We start from the raw sequence: 19825 nt of genomic DNA, 5'->3' as shown, positions 1-19825 counted from the left end.
GTACCTGTCGTCAAAACTCCAAAGACCGACTGCACAGTTGCACTAACAAAATAAGAGTCTCAGAAAGCTGGCGTGCACAAGCTAGCAAGCTACAGAGTTTGCCGACAATGTATTTCTTGTAAAGTGTATACAAAGGAGTACGGAAGCTGGACAAATAAGATGCCAAAAAGCAACCACTTTCATGTGGTATTGGACAGAAAGGAGGACTTTTTTTCTCCTCCATTCGAAAATGCGGACGTTATCATCACCACTGTCTGATTACAATCAATGCAAGTCATCACAATTAGGTAATACACCAACTTATATTCTTGTCTTCATGAAAGAAAGGAATCTATATGTGTTAAACATGCTTGTATTATCTTTAAACACCTTTAACTTGTTAACAATATTAACTATATGTGTTAAACATGCTTGTATTATCTTTAAACACCTTTAAGTTGTTAACAATATTAACTATATGTGTTAAACATGCTTGTATTATCTTTAACCACCTTTAAGTTGTTAATATTAACTATATGTGTTAAACATGCTTGTATTATCTTTAACCACCTTTAAGTTGTTAACAATATTGACTATATGTATTAAACAATCTTGTATTATCATTAAACACCTTTAAGTTGTTAACAATATTAACTGTGTGTTAAACATGCTTGTATTATCATTAAACACCTTTAACTTGTTAACAATATTAACTATATGTGTTAAACATGCTTGCATTATCTTTAAACACCTTTAACTTGTTAACAATATTAACTATATGTATTTAACATACTTTTTTTATCATTAAATACCTTTAATTTTTTAACAATATTAACTATATGTGTTAAACATGCTTGCATTATCATTAAACACCTTTAACGTGTTAACAAAAACATATATTTCATAAATAAGTAAATATAAATTATATATATGAATGAGGTAGATCCCCACGACTTGATCAATTGAAAAGTAGCTTGCCTGCAGAAAAAGTGTGAGCACCCCTGCTCTAGACTATAAACTAAGTAACTCCGCTTTAAAACTTTGCCTGTGCAGTTACTAAAATGTTTTATGATGGCGACAGGTAAACTCGACTGCACTTAAGACCCATTAAAAACAATGCTGTCATCTTTCAGCTGTTTTTTACTGAAAGCGGTTGACAGAAAGTCACTTTCTGCATTTTATTTTTCCAACAAGCATCAAATCAAGCTCGACTTCTTTTATCGGCCGACGCAATCCTTCCGCTTTTGACAGCTGTCGGCGTTTAGCTAGCTTTCAAGCGTCTATTTGCCGTAGGCCAGAAGGCGGCATCATCAACAAAGAATTCCATTCAAGCAGCTAAAAATAGGTGAAAGCTGAGTTACAGCTAATTTTATTACCTATTCTGTGTTATATGTGTTTTATGTTGCATGATTGCACCAGGACAAATTCTTTGTGAACCCGTTCTCAAACAATGGCAATAAAAACTATTCTGATTCTGAAGATGTCTAAAGGAGGCGTCTGTGATGTCGTGTAGGAACTAACCTGAGATTTCCTTCAGCAGATCAAAGATGGCTTTAGTGGCCTCCAGCTGCTCCCAGGTGCCTTGGCTCCTGGCACTCGGGGAGTCGTCCTCCATCCCCGACTCCTTCCCTTTGGACTTGGTGCACCCGCTGGACAACCTCGGGTTCCCCTTCTCCTTCCTCGCCGGCCTGGAGCTGAGATGCAACCACGACGGGCCCTCCGCGCCTTCCCCCTCAAGTCCCCCGTTTTGGCCGTCGTCGTCGGGGTTCTCCTCGCCGAGGTTTCTGACGGAGGCCAGAGACTCCTGGGACCTGGACCGCGTCAGTCCCTTGATGAGCATTTTGAAGTGCGCTAAAGGGTTCTCGGAGTCGTCGGAACAACTTTTGCTGGAGGAGTGCGAGTTTAAAGACGAGTGGGGCTCCTTTTCCCTTTCCGCCTCCTCGGGCGGCTCCAGAAGAGGCTGGCAGGGAGAGATGACGATGGTGGGAACTGAAAGGCTGCTGACAACACAGCTCGTCTCCGTGGAGCCAGGGGAGTTTTCCAAAGGTGGATTTGAAGCTTCTGGTGCGCTGATTTCCTTCGAGGTTTCCGTCGAGTTCTACCAGGAAAATAAGCACCTCGTGAAAATGCAGTTAAGAGGACTGATCACAACATTAGGACTCTAGTCCTCCCTTGCTGTTAATTGACCGCAATAAACAAGATTTTTAGTACACTTAGCCATTTTTATGCACAAAAGTGCTTAATTTAGGCCAAAAATGTGGTAGAATAGGATCAACATTCCCTCTAAGGTGCGTGCCTACGCAATTGCACTACAAAAACTGAAATCTAAGTAAGATGAAATATCTCAAATAAGGGTGATATTTGCTTATTTTCTGTCTGATAAGATAATTCTTCTAACTAAGCAGATTTTATGTTAGAGTGTTTTACTTGTTTTAAGTGTTTTGGTCCTAAATTATCTCAGTAAGATATTACAGCTTGTTGCTGAGATTTGATGACCTATATTGAGTAAAACATGCTTGAAACTAGAATATCAACTGTTGCAAAGCTGTGTCCTCCACACTCACAAGTAGAGATGTCCGATAATATCGGCCTGATAAATGCGTTAAAATGTAATATCGGAAATTATCGGTATCGTTTTTTTTATTATCGGTATCGTTTTTTTTTGTGTGTCTTTTTTTTAATTAAATCAACATAAAAAACACAAGATACACTTACAATTAGTGCACCAACCCAAAAAACTTTTCTCCCCCATTTACACTCATTCACACAAAAGGGTTGTTTCTTTCTGTTACTAATATTCTGGTTCCCACATTATATATCGATATACCGTATATTACCAAATAGTAGCCCGGGCGTTTATTTCACAAAATCGATTTTGGAGACAGGCGTTTAAAAGAAGCAGGCGGTTACGATTCAATACAAATGCAGGTACCGTTACACCCCTAGTAAACAGAATAAACCTTGTCAAATAATAGGAAATCATGTGTTAATCACAAGGATCATTATCAAGGCTTTGGTCAGGCTGATTACAAAACTAATTACTAATCTAATATACTGCAAAATAAGGGACTGGGATGAAAAATAAATGAACATACAATTACGCAGCGCTAAAATTGTTAAATTCTAAATAAATTAATAATAAATAATATATATGCTTCCTAAATAAAATGAAAACACAGCTTCACCCCTTTAGTCGTCATTTTCGCGCTTAAGAAACTTCTATATGACTTTCGCCCCAGACTCTCACTATTATGTTAGATCCACTATGGACTGGACTTTCACAATATTATGTCAGACCCACTCGACGTCCATTGCATCCGGTCTCCCCTAGAAGAGGGGGGGGGGTGGGGGGGGGGGGTCACCCACTTATGCAGTTCTCTCCAAGGTTTCTCATAGTCATTCACATCGACGTCCCATTGGGGTTGTGAGTTTTTCCTTGCCCTTATGTGGACTCTGTACCGAGGATGTCGTTGTGGCTTGTGCAGCCCTTTGAGACACTTGTGATTTAGGGCTGTATAAATAAACATTGATTGATTGATTGATTGATTGATTGATTATTTGCACAAGGCTTTTATTTATTTTTGCACCAGCCGTTATCAGGCCATTATTTGGTTACAATAGTTACTGTTCAGTATTTTTTTTGTACAAAAAACTTTAAATGTAAAAGCTATTGTAAACATACAAACAAAAAAACAAGAGATCAATATGAGGTAGGCTATCACAAGACAAGAGATCAACAAGGCCTCAACATGGCAGTAGTGCAACAATTGTCAAATAGAATACCAATACTAAAAAGAAATAAAACTTTTTAAATAAAGCAGGGAAAAATAAAATTATGGTACCAAGTACTCAAGTATAAAACCCACCATCAAAACAGAACAATAATACTGTCACTTAAATAAAATAAAGGCTACAGTTCTCCAAGTTTGAAATAAAGCAGCATACAGGAAAAATACAATTATGGTACCAAGTACTCTATAACAGCAATTTTCAACCTTTTTTGAGCCAAGGCACATTTTTTTACATAAAGAAAATACGGAGGCACACCACCAGCAGAAAAGGTTCAAAAATGAAACTCCACCAGGTCGTCGTGCCTTATTTTGAGTGTGTTGTTGTTTTCCTGTGTGTAGTGCTTTAGTTCCTGTCTTGCGCTGTTATTTTGGTGACCCTTCCTTCCTGTTTTGTTGTTTGTTTTCCTGTCGCAGCTTCACGCCTTCCTTTGAGTGCTATCGCCTGACCTGCTTTGTGTTAGCAATCAAGACCATTTTAAGTTGTGCGTACGCTATCTTTCTTTGTGGAGACATTGTTGATTGTCATGTCATGTCCGGATGTACTTTGTGGACGCCATCTCTGCTCCACACGCTGTAAGTTTTTGCTGTCGTCCAGCATTCTGTTTTTGTTTACGTTGTTGCAAGTTCAGTTTTGCTTTTTGCCATCCCTAAGCTTCAGTGCCTTTTCCTTTCCCTTTTGTTCATTTTTGGTTTAATCATTGCATACCGTTTTACCTGCACGCCGCTGTGCTCTGCATATTGGGATCACGACAAACCATCCTCGACGCGTTCCGACTTCTACAAAGCAATGAACTACCTGCTGCCACCTACTGACGTGGAGTATTACATGGTTAACACAGCACAGACACTCGTTAATGGCACATTATTTGCATATTATAATTATTGATTTGCAAAAAAAATATTTTTTGGGACCATTTAGGTGAAGTTGCAAAATTTCCCACGGCACACCAGACAATATCTCACGGCACACTAGTGTGCCGCGGCACAGTGGTTGAAAAACACTGCTCTATAAAACCATCAAAACAATAATACTGCAGCAAACGCAACCCCAGTAGCATTTGAATCTAAATTATGCAAATAACAGCCCATGGGCGGCTATTTGGACATAGGCGGTTATTAGGAAGAGGCGGTTAATTCACAACCCCGGGCGGCTATTAGGACATGGGCGGTTATTTGCCCAAGGGCGTTTATTTGGTAATATACGGTATATCAATACAGTCTGCAAGGGATACAGTCCGTAAGCACACATGATTGTGCGTGCTGCTGGTCCACTAATAGTACTAACCTTTAACAGTTAATTTTACTCATTTTTATTAATTACTAGTTTCTATGTAACTGTTTTTATATTGTTTTACTTTCTTTTTTATTCAAGAAAATGTTTTTCATTTATTTATCTTATTTTATTATTATTACTATTTTTTTAAAGTACCATATCTTCACCATACCCGGTTGTCCAAATTAGGCATAATAATGTGTTAATTCCACGACTGTATATATCGGTATCGGTTGATATCGGAATATCGGATATCGGCAAAAAGCCATTATCGGACATCCCTACTCACAAGTATAAAACTACTTTTTTAGAGTAATAATTTCTTATTTCAAGCATGAAAAAAAAAAACATGATTTAGACACAATTGTGTCTCATAATTAAAACAGATGACAGCCAAATGGACTTTGCTGTTTTATTTTCAATGAAACGAGAGAAAATAGGTACTCATATAGTAGTACAGTTGGCACAGTACAGCAAACTGACAGTTAATATTTAAACATTTCAAACTATTTTGAACAGAAATAGTTCATGCACATTCAGATAAATTCTTCAAAATTACAATTAAACATTTTTTGGCCGGGGGCCGGGCTGTATATATGCGCACTAATTGACTGAAAGAGCACGCACTTGGCGCGATGATGTCATGTTATGGATGGAAAAATGCATTTTTAGACAATATGATTTGCCTGAGCGGCTAGGAGACCCTGAGAGTAACAAGCGGTTGCTTTGTTGCCTTTCCATTAAGAACAATAAATTAGTTTTTAGTATAAGTTTGCTGGTTTCAAGAAATGTAATGCTGAGCGCATATCATTATGTCAAGATAATGGCACTAGCATTTTCTTAATTTAAGAATATATTTCAACATATTGAGCAAAAAGGTCTCATATTTAGTTTTTCTACCAAGAAAAGTGCACTTGTTATTAGTGAGAATATACTTATTTTAAGATATTTTTGGGTTCATTGAGGTTAGCTAATTTGACTTGTTTTGGAAAGTCTTGACAAGCCAAATTTTCTTGTTCTATTGGCAGATAATTTTGCTTAGTTCAAATAAAATACCCCTCATTTTTGTATTATTTTTTTCTTGTTTTTGAACACTGACTTTTTGCAGTGTGCGCACTGCTCACGCGTCGTCTGCGCACAGCAAATATGTCGCGCAGAAAATCAAAAATCCCATCTGAACTCTAAACAAAATAAACAAATAATTTATTCTGTATGATTTTGCAATGCAACTGAGTGACAGGTGACAACGAGAGTGGCCCTAACGGATAAAATAATGTTTGTCAACACTGCTCAATTATCATCTGTCGAGGAGACGCTTCAAGGACAGGAATTGCATCAATCATTTTATTGATCAAAACTGTTAGTAACCACAACAAAAACATTACCGTATTTTTCAGACTATAAGGCGCACTTAAAATCCTTTCATTTTCTCAAAAATTGACAGTGCCTAATGTACGGCATAATTCTGGTTGTGCTTACCGACCTCGAAGCTATTTTATTTGGTACATGGTGTAATGATAAGTGTGACCGGTAGATGGCAGTCACACATAAGAAATACGTGTAGACTGCAAGATGACGCCAGTAAGCAACACCAAAACATTAAATGTTCCATTGAAAATAAAGAACATTACAGACGGCACTCAAAAATCTGTCAAAATGTTTTAGTATGACTTTGAAGCCGCACCGCTTGATGGATTGTCGGCCCATTACGGCTACCGTAGTCAGAGGTACAAGTATTACTATGGTGTGTGTATAAGGACTGCAAAATGGCACCCATTAGCAGATATATTATCTGGCGTTTTGTTTCGCAATATTATGCAAAACCAACTTTTCTTACCTTCTGGTACTTGCTGATCTGTATTTGGGATCTGCATAAGTCCTGAAAATGTGTGCAAGTCCGCCACTGTAGTCCGTAGTCTATAAGCTTCTTCTTTTTCTCTATCTTCTTGTTATGGGACATTCATCCTCCGCTGTTGCCATTTCTAATATAAAGTAGTGTAAAGTTCTTACTTAGTAAGTAAACTCGCCATGAAAGCACTAAAACATACCGGTGTAGTGAGTTTACATTATTCACCCAAGGAACTTTAGTTATTAGAGTTTATGTTTTTCACGGGACACATTTCCGGTGTTGTTGTTGTTGCACTAGTGAGCCACGGATGAGGAGATGCTGCTCCGTTATTGATTGAAGTAAAGTCTGAATGTCATTAAAACAGTTAGCGCCATCTTTTGACACTTCTTCCACTCCCGTCCTTGCACGCTACACCGCTACAACAAAGATGATGGGGAGAAGACGCCGTCGAAGGTGAGCCATGTAAATAAGACTGCCCACAAAACGCCGCATCCTGAAGCGACTTGAAGATGATGTGTAAAACATCATCTATGCAACATTTTGACCAAAGAACCACCATTACATGTTATGTAGACCACAAGGAAGTCTTTTACATTTATTTATTACTAGGGATGCCCGATAATATCGGACTGCCGATATTATCGGCCGATAAATGCTTTAAAATGTAATATCGTAGATTATCGGTATCGGTTTCAAAATTATCGGTATCTGTTTCAAAAAGTACGATTTATGACTTTTTAAAACGCCGCTGTGTACACGGACGTAGGGAGAAGTACAGAGCGCCAATAAACCTTAAAGGCACTTCCTTTGCGTGCCGGCCCAATCACATAATATGTACGGCTTTTCACACACACACACACAAGTGAATGCAAATCATACTTGGTCAACAGCCATACAGGTCACACTGAGGGTGACCGTATAAAGAACTTTAACACTGTTATAAATATGCGCCACACTGTGAACCCACACCAAACAAGAATGACAAACACATTTCGGGAGAACATCCGCACTGTAACACAACATAACCATAACAGAACAAATACCCAGAACCCCTTGCAGCACTAACTCTTCAGGAACGCTACTATATACACTACCCCCCCCCAACCCCGCCCACCTCAACCTCCTCATGCTCTCTCAGGGAGAGCATGTCCCAAATTCCGAGCTGCTGTTTTGAGGCATGTTAAAAAAAATTATGCACTTTGTGACTTCAATAATAAATATGGCAGTGCCATGTTGGCATTTTTTGCCATAACTTGAGTTGATTTATTTTGGAAAACCTTGTTACATTGTTTAATGCATCCAGCGGGGCATCACAACAAAATTAGGCATAATAATGTGTTAATTCCACGACTGTATATATCAGTATCGGTTGATATCGGTATTGGTAATTAAGAGTTGGACAATATCAGAATATCGGCAAAAAAGCCAAAAAAGTCAGAAAATACTTCTTTTTTTTCATGTTTTTCCTAATAAATTCAGATTTCAAAAAAAAGATAACATTTGAGGCGCTGTGGCTTAGCCTAGCGTATAAATTAAAAGAAATCACAAAATAATACGAGTCTGCAAAACAACGTGTGACTCTTTCTACGGACATCTCTATTTATTACGCCTTATAATCCGGTGCGCCTTTTGTATGAAAAAAGACCTGAATAAACCCGCTCATCGGCAGTGCGCCTTATAATCCGGTGCACCCCCCCGTGGTCCGGAAAATACGGTAATAACTCTGCATGTTTCTAATGCAGCACTCTGGCTGCCTTGGTCAATACATCAGCCACAGTTCACCTTTGAAGCAAAGAAATGGCTTCACCGGAATAAAAGGTTAAAGGGGAACATTATCACAATTTCAGAAGAGTTAAAACCATTAAAAATCAGTTCCCAGTGGCTTATTTTATTTTTCAAAGTTTTTTTCAAAATTTTACCCATCACGCAATATCCCTAAAAAAAAGCTTCAAAGTGCCTGATTTTAACCATCGTTATATACACCCGTCCATTTTCCTGTGACGTCACATAGTGATGCCAACACAAACAAGCATGGCGCATAGAACAGCAAGCTATAGCGCCATTAGCTCGGATTGAGACTCGGATTTCAGCGGCTTAAGCGATTCAACAGATTACGCATGTATTGAAACGGATGGTTGTAGTGTGGAGGCAGGTAGCGAAAACGAAATTGAAGAAGAATCTGAAGCTATTGAGCCATATCGGTTTGAACCGTATGCAAGCGAAACCGACGAAAACGACACGACAGCCAGCGACGCGGGAGAAAGCGAGGACGAATTCGGCGATCGCCTTCTAACCAACGATTGGTATGTGTTTGTTTGGCATTAAAGGAAACTAACAACTATGAACTAGGTTTACAGCATATGAAATACATTTGGCAACAACATGCACTTTGAGAGTGACAGCCCATTTCAGGCGCGCTAAGAACATATATTTTTCCACGATTTCAGCACTCAGGTTAACCATACCTAAATAGACACAAAATACTGCATTACACAAGACTACTCGAATGATTGAAAAAAATAAATGTTTTTAAGCTAAATTATTGGTAAACACAGTTTATGTATAATAATTTACGTAAAACCGCGAGTAATGAATAAAGTTTTCATCAATTAATATATTCTGTAGACATACCCTCATCCGCTCTCTTTTCCTGAAAGCCGATCTGTCCAGTTTTGGAGTTGATGTCAGCATCTGCTTTGAGTGTCGCAGGATATCCACACATTCTTGCCATCTCTGTCGTAGCATAGCTTTCGTCGGTAAAGTGTGCGGAACAAACGACTGACCATTTCGTCGGCTTTCCCCACAGCCTCGCATTTTGAACAAATTTCGTCCAATTTCTTGCCACTTTCGCATCTTTGGGCCACTGGTGCAACTTGAATCCGTCCCACCGACGTCATCGCTCCGAGAGCGAATAATAGAAAGGCGTTTAAATCGCCAAAATTCACCCATTTAGAGTTCGGAAATTGGTTAAAAAAATATATGGTCTTTTTTCTGCAACATCAAGGTACAGTATATATTGACGCTTACATAGGTCTGGTGATAATGTTCCCCTTTTACGTTTGGGAAGGCACACCTAAGTGCAAATGAAAATCAGAGGGAATCTTGAGTAGACTCTCCCACAGACTTGTCAAAACCTACATTTTGGTCCGTAAACATGAGTTTGACTGCAGAAGGAGTTACAGTGTGTACCGGCCTGAGGCACACGTTTTATCTACAGCTACACTACACTGAGGAAGCATAACCTGGCTTGTTCGCTTCGGAGAAGTCATAAAAAAATTGCAGTCGAGGACTGAGATGTTGCCAATAAATAAACATAAAAAGGTTAGTTTGCCAACGCTACAGTCCTAAAGCAACTTAGGGGCCAGGCTATACCTCGCACTGTCAAACTCCTATTTATACACTTACTGTATTCCACCTGCCAGAAAATAATTCAACAATAACGTAATAAAAGTTACCGAAAAGCTACTTCTGGTTTGGGTTTATTTCGAACGTGCATACAATTACAACATTATACATCTCCAGTTTCTCTATTCCAGTGTTTATAGTCTGATGTCCTGGGCATGACGTTAAAGTGCATCCGGCAGTGGAGGCTCCTCTATGGGGTCTTGGGGCACTAGAAGGTTAACCACTTTACTACTGTTACCCCAGGTGGCCCTTGGCAAAGGCCTAGTACCTGACTGCCCCCTAGCCAGGGATACGGTGAAGAACTCAACAGGGGAGCAGGCGAAAGACGGTAGATTTAAGAACTACCACAATGGCGGAAGAAGGCTGCAGCAGAAAAGGGTCCCCAGTCGTCTTGGACTCCATGCCACTGGACCCTGACCTGATTCTGTCAAAGATCGTGTGGTGACTGTCTGTGCACCAGTTTCCCCACGTAAAACAAAGTCACGCACAGGCATCCTCCATAAAGAGATACACTCCTACCAGGAAGATCGTCATACTCGTTCGAGTGACCGCCGATGAGTTATGATGATGAGTCTGGTGTGCCGTGGGAGATTACCATGAATTGATTAACGTGGACCCCGACTTAAACAAGTTGAAAAACTTATTCGGGTGTTACCATTTAGTGGTCAATTGTACGGAATATGTACTGTACTGTGCAATTTACTAATACAAAGTTTCAATCAATCAATCAAAAGATTATCTAATTTGGGTTTAAAATGTTTTTTGCAAAGCAGTAATTATAGTGTGCAAATGATGTGTTGTTGTTGAGTGTCGGTGCTGTCAAGAGCTCGGCAGAGTAACCGTGTAATACTCTTCCATATCAGTAGGTGGCAGCCGGTAGCTAATTGCTTTGTAGATGTCGGAAACAGCGGGAGGCAGCGTGCAGGTAAAAAGGTGTCTAATGTGTGACTGCCATCTACTGGTCACACTTATCATTTTACCATGTACCAAATAAAATAGCTTCAAGGTCGGTAAGCACAACCAAAGTTACTCCGTACATTAGGCGCACTGGGTTATATAAGGCGCACTGTCGAGTTTTGAGACAATGAAAGGATTTTAAGTGCGCCTTATAGTCCGAAAAATTCGGTAAGCAAATACGCCGCAGCGTCAATTCTGGTCTTTCAACAATCGCTATTTCTTCGGAATCAAAACATATATTCATATATTACATATAGACTAATATTTGTGCACTATTGACTAGTCATGCACCGAAAATTTGGCCGTTGAAAACATACTTTGCTCACTGAAACTGGATATTGTGATGACGTAGCTACTTCCACTAGCAGGCTGCGTCTTTCCGTGGCAAGAATCTAATAAGAAAAACAATTGAAGCACTTTGGAGTGTTTAGACCAGCAAAACAAATTCTGATCCGTGTCACCTGAGGGCAAACAAATCAGATTTGGTGTGCAGTGTAAACAGGACCTAAAATCTCCAACTAAGCGCTCCAATACAAGCAGCCCTGCAGCGCGTTTATTTGCCAGTTAACATCTAAATGTCCTCCAACAGGCACACACATGGGTCTTGTATTGTAGTGAAACCATTTACAAAAAGGTATACATGGTAAGCTACAGACTACTAGGAGCTAGCAGCTACACAACAGCCCAGCACACAATAGCACACAAGCTACACATACCGTATTTTTCGGACTATAAGTCGCAGTTTTTTAATAATAGTTTGGCCTGGCTCCAGTGCGACTTATATATGTTTTTTTTCCTTTTTTATTATGCATTTTCGGCAGGTGCGACTTATACTCCGGTGCGACTTATACTCCGAAAAATACGGTACATAATAAGCAATAAAACATGACATTTGTCAATAAAAACAAGTATTTAACAATTAGAGTTGCATATTACTTACACATACTGTACAAAGTCTCATGACGCAGTAATAAAATGAAAAAACCCACTCCACTTCAACTTAAAAGACAGCATATGTCCATTCCAGACGGTTAATAAAAAATAGGTAAGTGTTGCTCTCTGCTAGACTAACTTCAATTGATGAAGCCCTTTCTGACATTCCACACTACAAAATAATAAATGTATGTATGATTTTTGCCGATATCCTATCAGCACTGCAAAAACTGCAATCTAAGTATGATTGAATATCTCAAATAAGGGTGATATTTGCTTATTTTCTGTCTGATAAGATAATTCTTCTCACTAAGCAGATTTTATGTTAGAGTGTTTTACTTGTTTTAAGTGTTTTGGTCCTAAATGATCTCAGTAAGATTTACAGCTTGTTGCTGAGATTTGATGACCTATATTGAGTAAAACATGCTTGAAACTAGAATATCAACTGTTGCAAAGCTGTGTCATCAACACTCACAAGTATAAAACTACTTTTTTAAAGTAACAATTTATTATTTCAAGCATGAAAAAAAAAAATCCTGATTTTGACTCAATCGTGTCTCATAATTAAAAACAGATGACAGCCAAATGGACTTTGCTGTTTTATTTTCAATGAAACAATAGAAAATACGTACTCATATAGTAGTACAGTTGGCACAGTACAGTAAACTGACAGTTAATATTTCATACTTGCCAACCTTGAGACCTCCGATTTCAGGAGGTGGGGGTGGTCGGGGTGGGACGGGGGCGTGGCTAAAAGGGGAGGAGTATATTTACAGCTAGAATTCACCAAGTCAAGTATTTCATATATATATATATATATATATATATATATATATATATATATATATATATATATATATATATATATATATATATATATATATGTATGTGTGGGAAAAAAAATCAATCAATCAATCATCATCTCCTGATGATTGAGGGTACCCCCCCTCATGAAACAGGCCTGTAGAGATGAAATAGTCTTGTGATTTTTTTTCCCACACATACATATATTGCGCTCTACTACGGTATCGAGCACTATTTTTTGGATAACCTTATTAAGACATATATATATATATATATATATATATATATATATATATATATATAAATATAAGAAATACTTGACGTTCAGTGAATTCTAGCTATATATATATATATATATATATACACACACACACGTATATATATATATATATATATATATATATATATATATATATATGTATTTTATTATATATATCTATATATATATATATATATATATATATATATATAAAATAAATACTTGAATTTCAGTGTTCATTTATTTACACATATACACACACATAACACTCATCTACTCATTGTTGAGGTAAGGGTTGAATTGTCCATCCTTGTTCTATTCTCTGTCACTATTTTTCGAACCATGCTGAACACCCTCTCTGATGATACATTGCTGTGTGGCACGCACAAAAGTTCTTTCATCAAATGCACTAGATGGCAGTATTGTCCTGTCTAAGAGTGTCACAACATTGCTGTTTACGGCAGACGAACTGCTTTACGGTAGACGAAAACGTGACTGCTGTTGTTGTGTGTTGTTGCCGTGCTGGGAGGACGTTAATGAAACTGCCTAACAATAAACCCACATAAGAAACCAAGAACTCGCCCTCCATCATTCTCCAGTTATAACGTGATTGGGCAGGTATGCTGTTTATATTGTGGGACTCAGGTCCTCATGGACCTGAGTCCGCCTGAATTTCGGGAGAAAATTTGTCCCGGGAGGTTTTCGGGAGAGGCGCTGAATTTCGGGAGTCTCCCGGAAAGTCCGGGAGGGTTGGCAAGTATGTAATATTTAAACATTTAATATGTGACATTTCAAACTATTTTGAACAGAAATAGTTCATGCACATTCAGGTAAATTCCTCAAAATTACAATAAACATTTTTTTGGCCGGGCTGTATATATGCGCACTAATTGACTGAAAGAGCACGCACTTGGCGCGATGATGTCATGTTATCGATGGAAAAATGCATTTTTAGACAATATGATTTGCCTGAGCGGCTAGGAGACCCCGAGAGTAACAAGCGGTTGTCTTGTTGCCTTTCCATTAAGAACAATAAATTCGTTTTTAGTATAAGTTTGCTGGTTTCAAGAAATGTAATGCGGAGCGCATATCATTATGTCAAAATAATGGCACTAGCATTTACTTCATTTAAGAATATATTTTTCAACATATTGAGCAAAAAGGTCTCATATTTTTTTTCTACTAAGAAAAGTGCATTTGTTATTAGTGAGAATATACTTATTTTAAGGTATTTTTGGGTTCATTGAGGTTAGCTAATTTTACTTGTTTTGGAAAGTCTTGACAAGTCGAATTTCCTTCTTCTATTGGCAGATAATTTTGCTTAGTTCAAATAAAATACCCCTAATTTTTAATTTTTTTCCCCTTGTTTTTGAACACTGACTTTTTGCAGTGAGATCACTATTGGTGAAAAAGTTGTGTCGAGACAGCCCTGTTGTAGATTTCCTCACCCTTTTTACAAGTGAGTTGTGCCGGTAATATTGTTTCCATTATGAAGTCATTTCTCTCTGTGTAATTGTCCACAACAATAATAATAAAAGCCCAAAGAATCGCCTAGTAAAAATATACACGACTCGTAAAAAGTTTAGACCACCCTGAATCAAAATGGTTACTGCAGCATTCTTCAGCGCCATACTAGTGCTACCATGCGCCTTGTTCATCCTGCAGCACCATACTAATGCTACCATGCGCCTTGTTCATCCTGCAGCACCATACTAGTGCTACCATGCGCCTTGTATATTCCTGCAGCGCCATACTAGTGCTACCATGCACCTTGTTCATCCTGCAGCACCCTATTAGTGCTACCATGCACCTTGTTCATCCTGCAACACCATACTAGTGCTACCATGCACCTTGTTCATCCTGCAGCACCATACTAGTGCTACAATGCACCTTGTATATTCCTGCAGGACCATACTAGTGCTACCATGCGCCTTGTTCATCCTGCAGCACCATACTAGTGCTACCATGCGCTTTGTTCATCCTGCAGCAAGGTAATGACACAGTACTCGTAAATCCAAGCTATTCCAATCCAATCAAAGCTGTCTAAGAACTGGTCATGAAACCTTTTTTACTGCAGCCATTGTTTACGCTCTTCCCATACAAAAGCGTGGTTTAACATGTATCCCCCGCAGACGCCACTTAACGTGACAGCTTGTTTGGCTGCATGAGAGAGAGTTCCTTCAGGGGCTGCTCCGCTGGGGTCTCACAGGAACAATACAGCCCATTGGTGGGGAAATACTGCACACGCATGAGCAGTTCTTTAGATTAGGACTGACTTTGATGTGGACTTTTCTTAAGACTGTTCCGCGGAGAAAATTGAACCGCCATTTAAAACTGCGGGGCATTCTAGCATGAAGGTAAGTAAGTAACACATCTGAAAAGAACATTTGGGGAGTACACTCCCTGGCCACAACATAAGGGGTGTCGCGGAAAAAAAACGTGATTTTCGAATGAATCGCCATCCTTAAAGGGGAACATTATCACAATTTTAGAAGGGTTAAAACCATTAAAAATCAGTTCCCAGTGGCTTATTATATTTTTCGAAGTTTTTTTCAAAATTTTACCCATCACGCAATATCCCTAAAAAAAGCTTCAAAGTGCCTGATTTTAACCATCGTTATATACACCCGTCCATTTTCCTGTGACGTCACATAGTGATGCCAACACAAACAAACATGGCACATAGAACAGCAAGCTATAGCGACATTAGCTCGGATTCAGACTCGGATTTCAGCGGCTTAACGATTCAGCAGATTACGAATGTATTGAAACGGATGGTTGTAGTGTGGAGGCAGGTAGCGAAAACGAAATTGAAGAAGAAACTGAAACTATTGAGCCATATCGGTTTGAACCGTATGCAAGCGAAACCGACGAAAACGACACGACAGCCAGCGACACGGGAGAAAGCGAGGACGAATTCGGCGATCGCCTTCTAACCAACGATTGGTATGTGTTTGTTTGGCATTAAAGGAAACTAACAACTATGAACTAGGTTTACAGCATATGAAATACATTTGGCAACAACATGCACTTTGAGAGTGCAGACAGCCCAATTTTCATCAATTAATATATTCTGTAGACATACCCTCATCCGCTATCTTTTCCTGAAAGCTGATCTGTCCAGTTTTGGAGTTGATGTCAGCATGCCAGGGAACCTAGGGTCGACATTCTTCTCTTGATCATCTTCGGTGGCATAAGGGACGGTGTGAGCCAAGATATCCAGGGGGTTTAGCTCGCTCGTCTGCGGGAACAAACTGCCGCCATTGCTTGCCGTGCTACCGAGGGCCTTTGTCCCTGAATTGCTCACACACTCCGGCAGATTCAATGGGGGTCTGGCGGCAGATTTCTTTGACTTTATCGTTGGAAATGCATCTGCTTTGAGTGTCGCAGGATATCCACACATTCTTGCCATCTCTGTCGTAGCATAGCTTTCGTCGGTAAAGTGTGCGGAACAAACGTCCAATTTCTTGCCACTTTCGCATCTTTGGGCTACTTGTGCAACTTGAATCCGTCCCTGTTCGTGTTGTTACACCCTCCGATAACACACCGACGAGGCATGATGTCTCCAAGGTACGGAAAACAGTCGAAAAAACGGAAAATAACAGAGCTGAATTGACTCGGTGTTTGTAATGTGTTTGAGAAAATGGCAGATTGCTTCCCGATGTGACGTCATCGCTCCGAGAGCGAATAATAGAAAGGCGTTTAATTCGCCAAAATTCACCCATTTAGAGTTCGGAAATCGGTTAAAAAAATATATGGTCTTTTTTCTGCAACATCAAGGTATATATTGACGCTTACATAGGTCTGGTGATAATGTTCCCCTTTAATGATTTTTTTCAAAAAACGATTTACCGCATTTTCCGCACTATAAGGCGCACCGGATTATAAGGCGCACCTTCAATGAATGGCATATTTTAAAACTTTGTTCATATATAAGGCGCACCGCATTATAAGGCGCATAGAATAGACGCTACAGTAGAGGCTGGGGTTACGTTATGCATCCATTAGATGGAGTTGCGCTAAAGGGAATGTCAACAAAACAGTCACATAGGTCACTCAAACTTTAGATTACAAACCAGCGTTCTGACAACTCTGTTCACTCCCAAAATCAGGGGTCTCAAACTCAATTTACCTGGGGGCCACTGGATGCAGAAACTGGGTGAGGCTGGGCCGCAAGAAAAGATTTCTTGAAAAAAATCTAACATGCACTTTTTAATGAATTCACCTTCTTTGAATGGCTTTCCCGCCCTAGCAACCATCTCACTCACCATGTAGCTATCTTTGACTGCTGCATCGCTCATTTCGGTTGATTTCTTGAAGAAATCTTGTTGCCTCAGCAGACTGGTTTTAAAATGTGCAACTCGGTTCACTCTCTGATCTCCCTGGTATTTTTGCATACTCCTCAGCATGTCTAGTTGTATAATGACGTTTCAAATTGGATTTCTTGTGCACCGCAACTTTCTCTGTGCAAATAAGACACGTAAAAGAAAGGGCATCTCTATCCTCCTTCAAAGCCGCAATAAAAGTACACCTCCAGGCAACTTCAACCCTAAACTAACACCCTCCCCGGATTGTTAATAATCAAATGTAAATAATCAAATGTAAATACTTTTTCTTATGATTTCTGATCTCTCTCTCTCTTACTTACTACTTGCTGTACATATCCTACCAAGTCAGACCTACACTGTTTCAATATTCATTTCTCTGTTCTCAATTGTTGATGACTGATGATAACAACCAAACCTAAGCCCCCCCACATCACACACCCCGGATTGTAAATAATTCAATGTATATACCCTGATGATTATCTTGTATGATGACTGTATTATGATGATAGTATATATCTGATAGTATATATCTGTATCATGAATCAATTTAAGTGGACCCCGACTTAAACAAGTTGAAAAACTTATTCGGGTGTTACCATTTAGTGGTCAATTGTACGGAATATGTACTTCACTGTGCAACCTACTAATAAAAGTCTCAATCAATCAATCAATCAATCAATCAATCGGGGTGGCTCTGTGCTCAACAAAGAAATATTGCATCTCCCACTTTTCCTGGAATTGTCTTTGCTCATCACTAACCTTTCTCTTCACTGCAGGCTTTGAAAAAGACATGTTTGGGGTTGTGGAATATATTTGTATTTAGCCGACGCACGCAGAATAATGTTATTTCCGCAATGTGTGTCGTTCCGCTTTTCTTCCCTACAGCAACACGGCGGTCGGCGGAAAGTACCGGGATCGCGAGCGCAGAAAAGTGACGGTTTTTGTAGCCCGGAATAGTTAGGGCTGCAAAGGATTCTGGGTATTTGTTCTGTTGTGTTTATGTTGTGTTACGGTGCTGATGTTCTTCCGAAATGTGTTTGTCATTCTTGTTTGGTGTGGGTTCACAGTGTGGTGCATATTTGTAACAGTGTTAAAGTTGTTTATATGACCTGTATGGCTGTTGCTCAAGTATGTCTTGCAGTCACTTGTGTGTGCCTGCAGATGCCACATATAACATGTGACTGAGCCGGCACGCTGTTTGTATGGAGAAAAAAACTGCGTGTTGACAGGTTATAGAGGACACTAAAGGCAGTGCCATCACGGTATGCCCCCAATATTGTCAAGAGCCACATACCACACCGTGCACACAACGCTGTCAAGCGCCGTTCATTTAAAACTCGCGGGCCGCACTAGCATTAAACTTTCATATTAAGGTTGGGGCCGCAAAATAGCGGCCCGCGTGTTTGAGACCCCTGCCCAAAATGAATAAACAGCTGTTTTATTATTTTCCCCGAGGTAAAGTCAGTGACGTGGTATTTTTGTTTATCTTTTAACAACAGCAAGGTATAACATGTAGTGCAACATTTATATCACATAGTGGAGGGGAACTTTTCCCTGATTCAATAAACAGGTAAAAAACAGTGATACTGTTACGGTAAATCAATCATAATATAGTAACACTCGAAATAGTGCAGAGCAATAACAATATCAATAACTCAACGTTGCTCAAACGTTAATGTCACACAACACAACACACAAAATAAACATGTAAAGTTCACTTTATGAAGTTATTCCTCATCCACGAATCCCTCAAATTCTTCTTCTTCAGTGTCCCAATTAAACAGTCGGGCGAATACGGCATCCAACAAGTCGTCATTAAAGGGGAACATTATCACCAGACCTATGTAAGCGTCAATATATACCTTGATGTTGCAGAAAAAAAGACCATATATTTTTTTAACTGATTTCCGAACTCTAAATGGGTGACTTTTGGCGAATTAAACGCCTTTCTATTATTCGTTGTGACGTCACATCGGGAAGCAATCCGCCATTTTCTCAAACACCGAGTCAAATCAGCTCTGTTATTTTCCGTTTTTTCGACTGTTTTCAAGACTTTGGAGACATCATGCCTCGTCGGTGTGTTGTCGGAGGGTGTAACAACACGAACAGGGACGGATTCAAGTTGCACCAGTGGCCCAAAGATGCGAAAGTGGCAAGAAATTGTACGTTTGTTCCGCACACTTTACCGACGAAAGCTATGCTACGACAGAGATGGCAAGAATGTGTGGATATCCTGCGACACTCAAA

At 39.4% G+C, this 19825-nt stretch overlaps 1 protein-coding gene across 3 annotated transcripts in view; it reads right to left on the bottom strand.

The window, feature by feature from the left end:
- The window catches only part of LOC133577032 (uncharacterized), a 120012-nt gene that overhangs the window by 21440 nt on the left and 78747 nt on the right, over positions 1-19825 (bottom strand). For all 3 annotated transcript variants that reach the window (XM_061930522.2, XM_061930524.2, XM_061930523.2), the window contains one exon: positions 1501-2077. In XM_061930522.2, the coding sequence (XP_061786506.1) occupies positions 1501-2077 (577 nt within the window). The remainder of the gene's footprint in view (positions 1-1500; positions 2078-19825) is intronic.

This window comes from Nerophis lumbriciformis, linkage group LG36 (assembly GCF_033978685.3).
Source record: "Nerophis lumbriciformis linkage group LG36, RoL_Nlum_v2.1, whole genome shotgun sequence".
In the NCBI taxonomy this organism is placed as follows: Eukaryota; Metazoa; Chordata; class Actinopteri; order Syngnathiformes; family Syngnathidae; genus Nerophis; species Nerophis lumbriciformis.
Note: the sequence above shows the minus strand (reverse complement) of the source record. Positions and strands in the feature narration are given on the sequence as shown.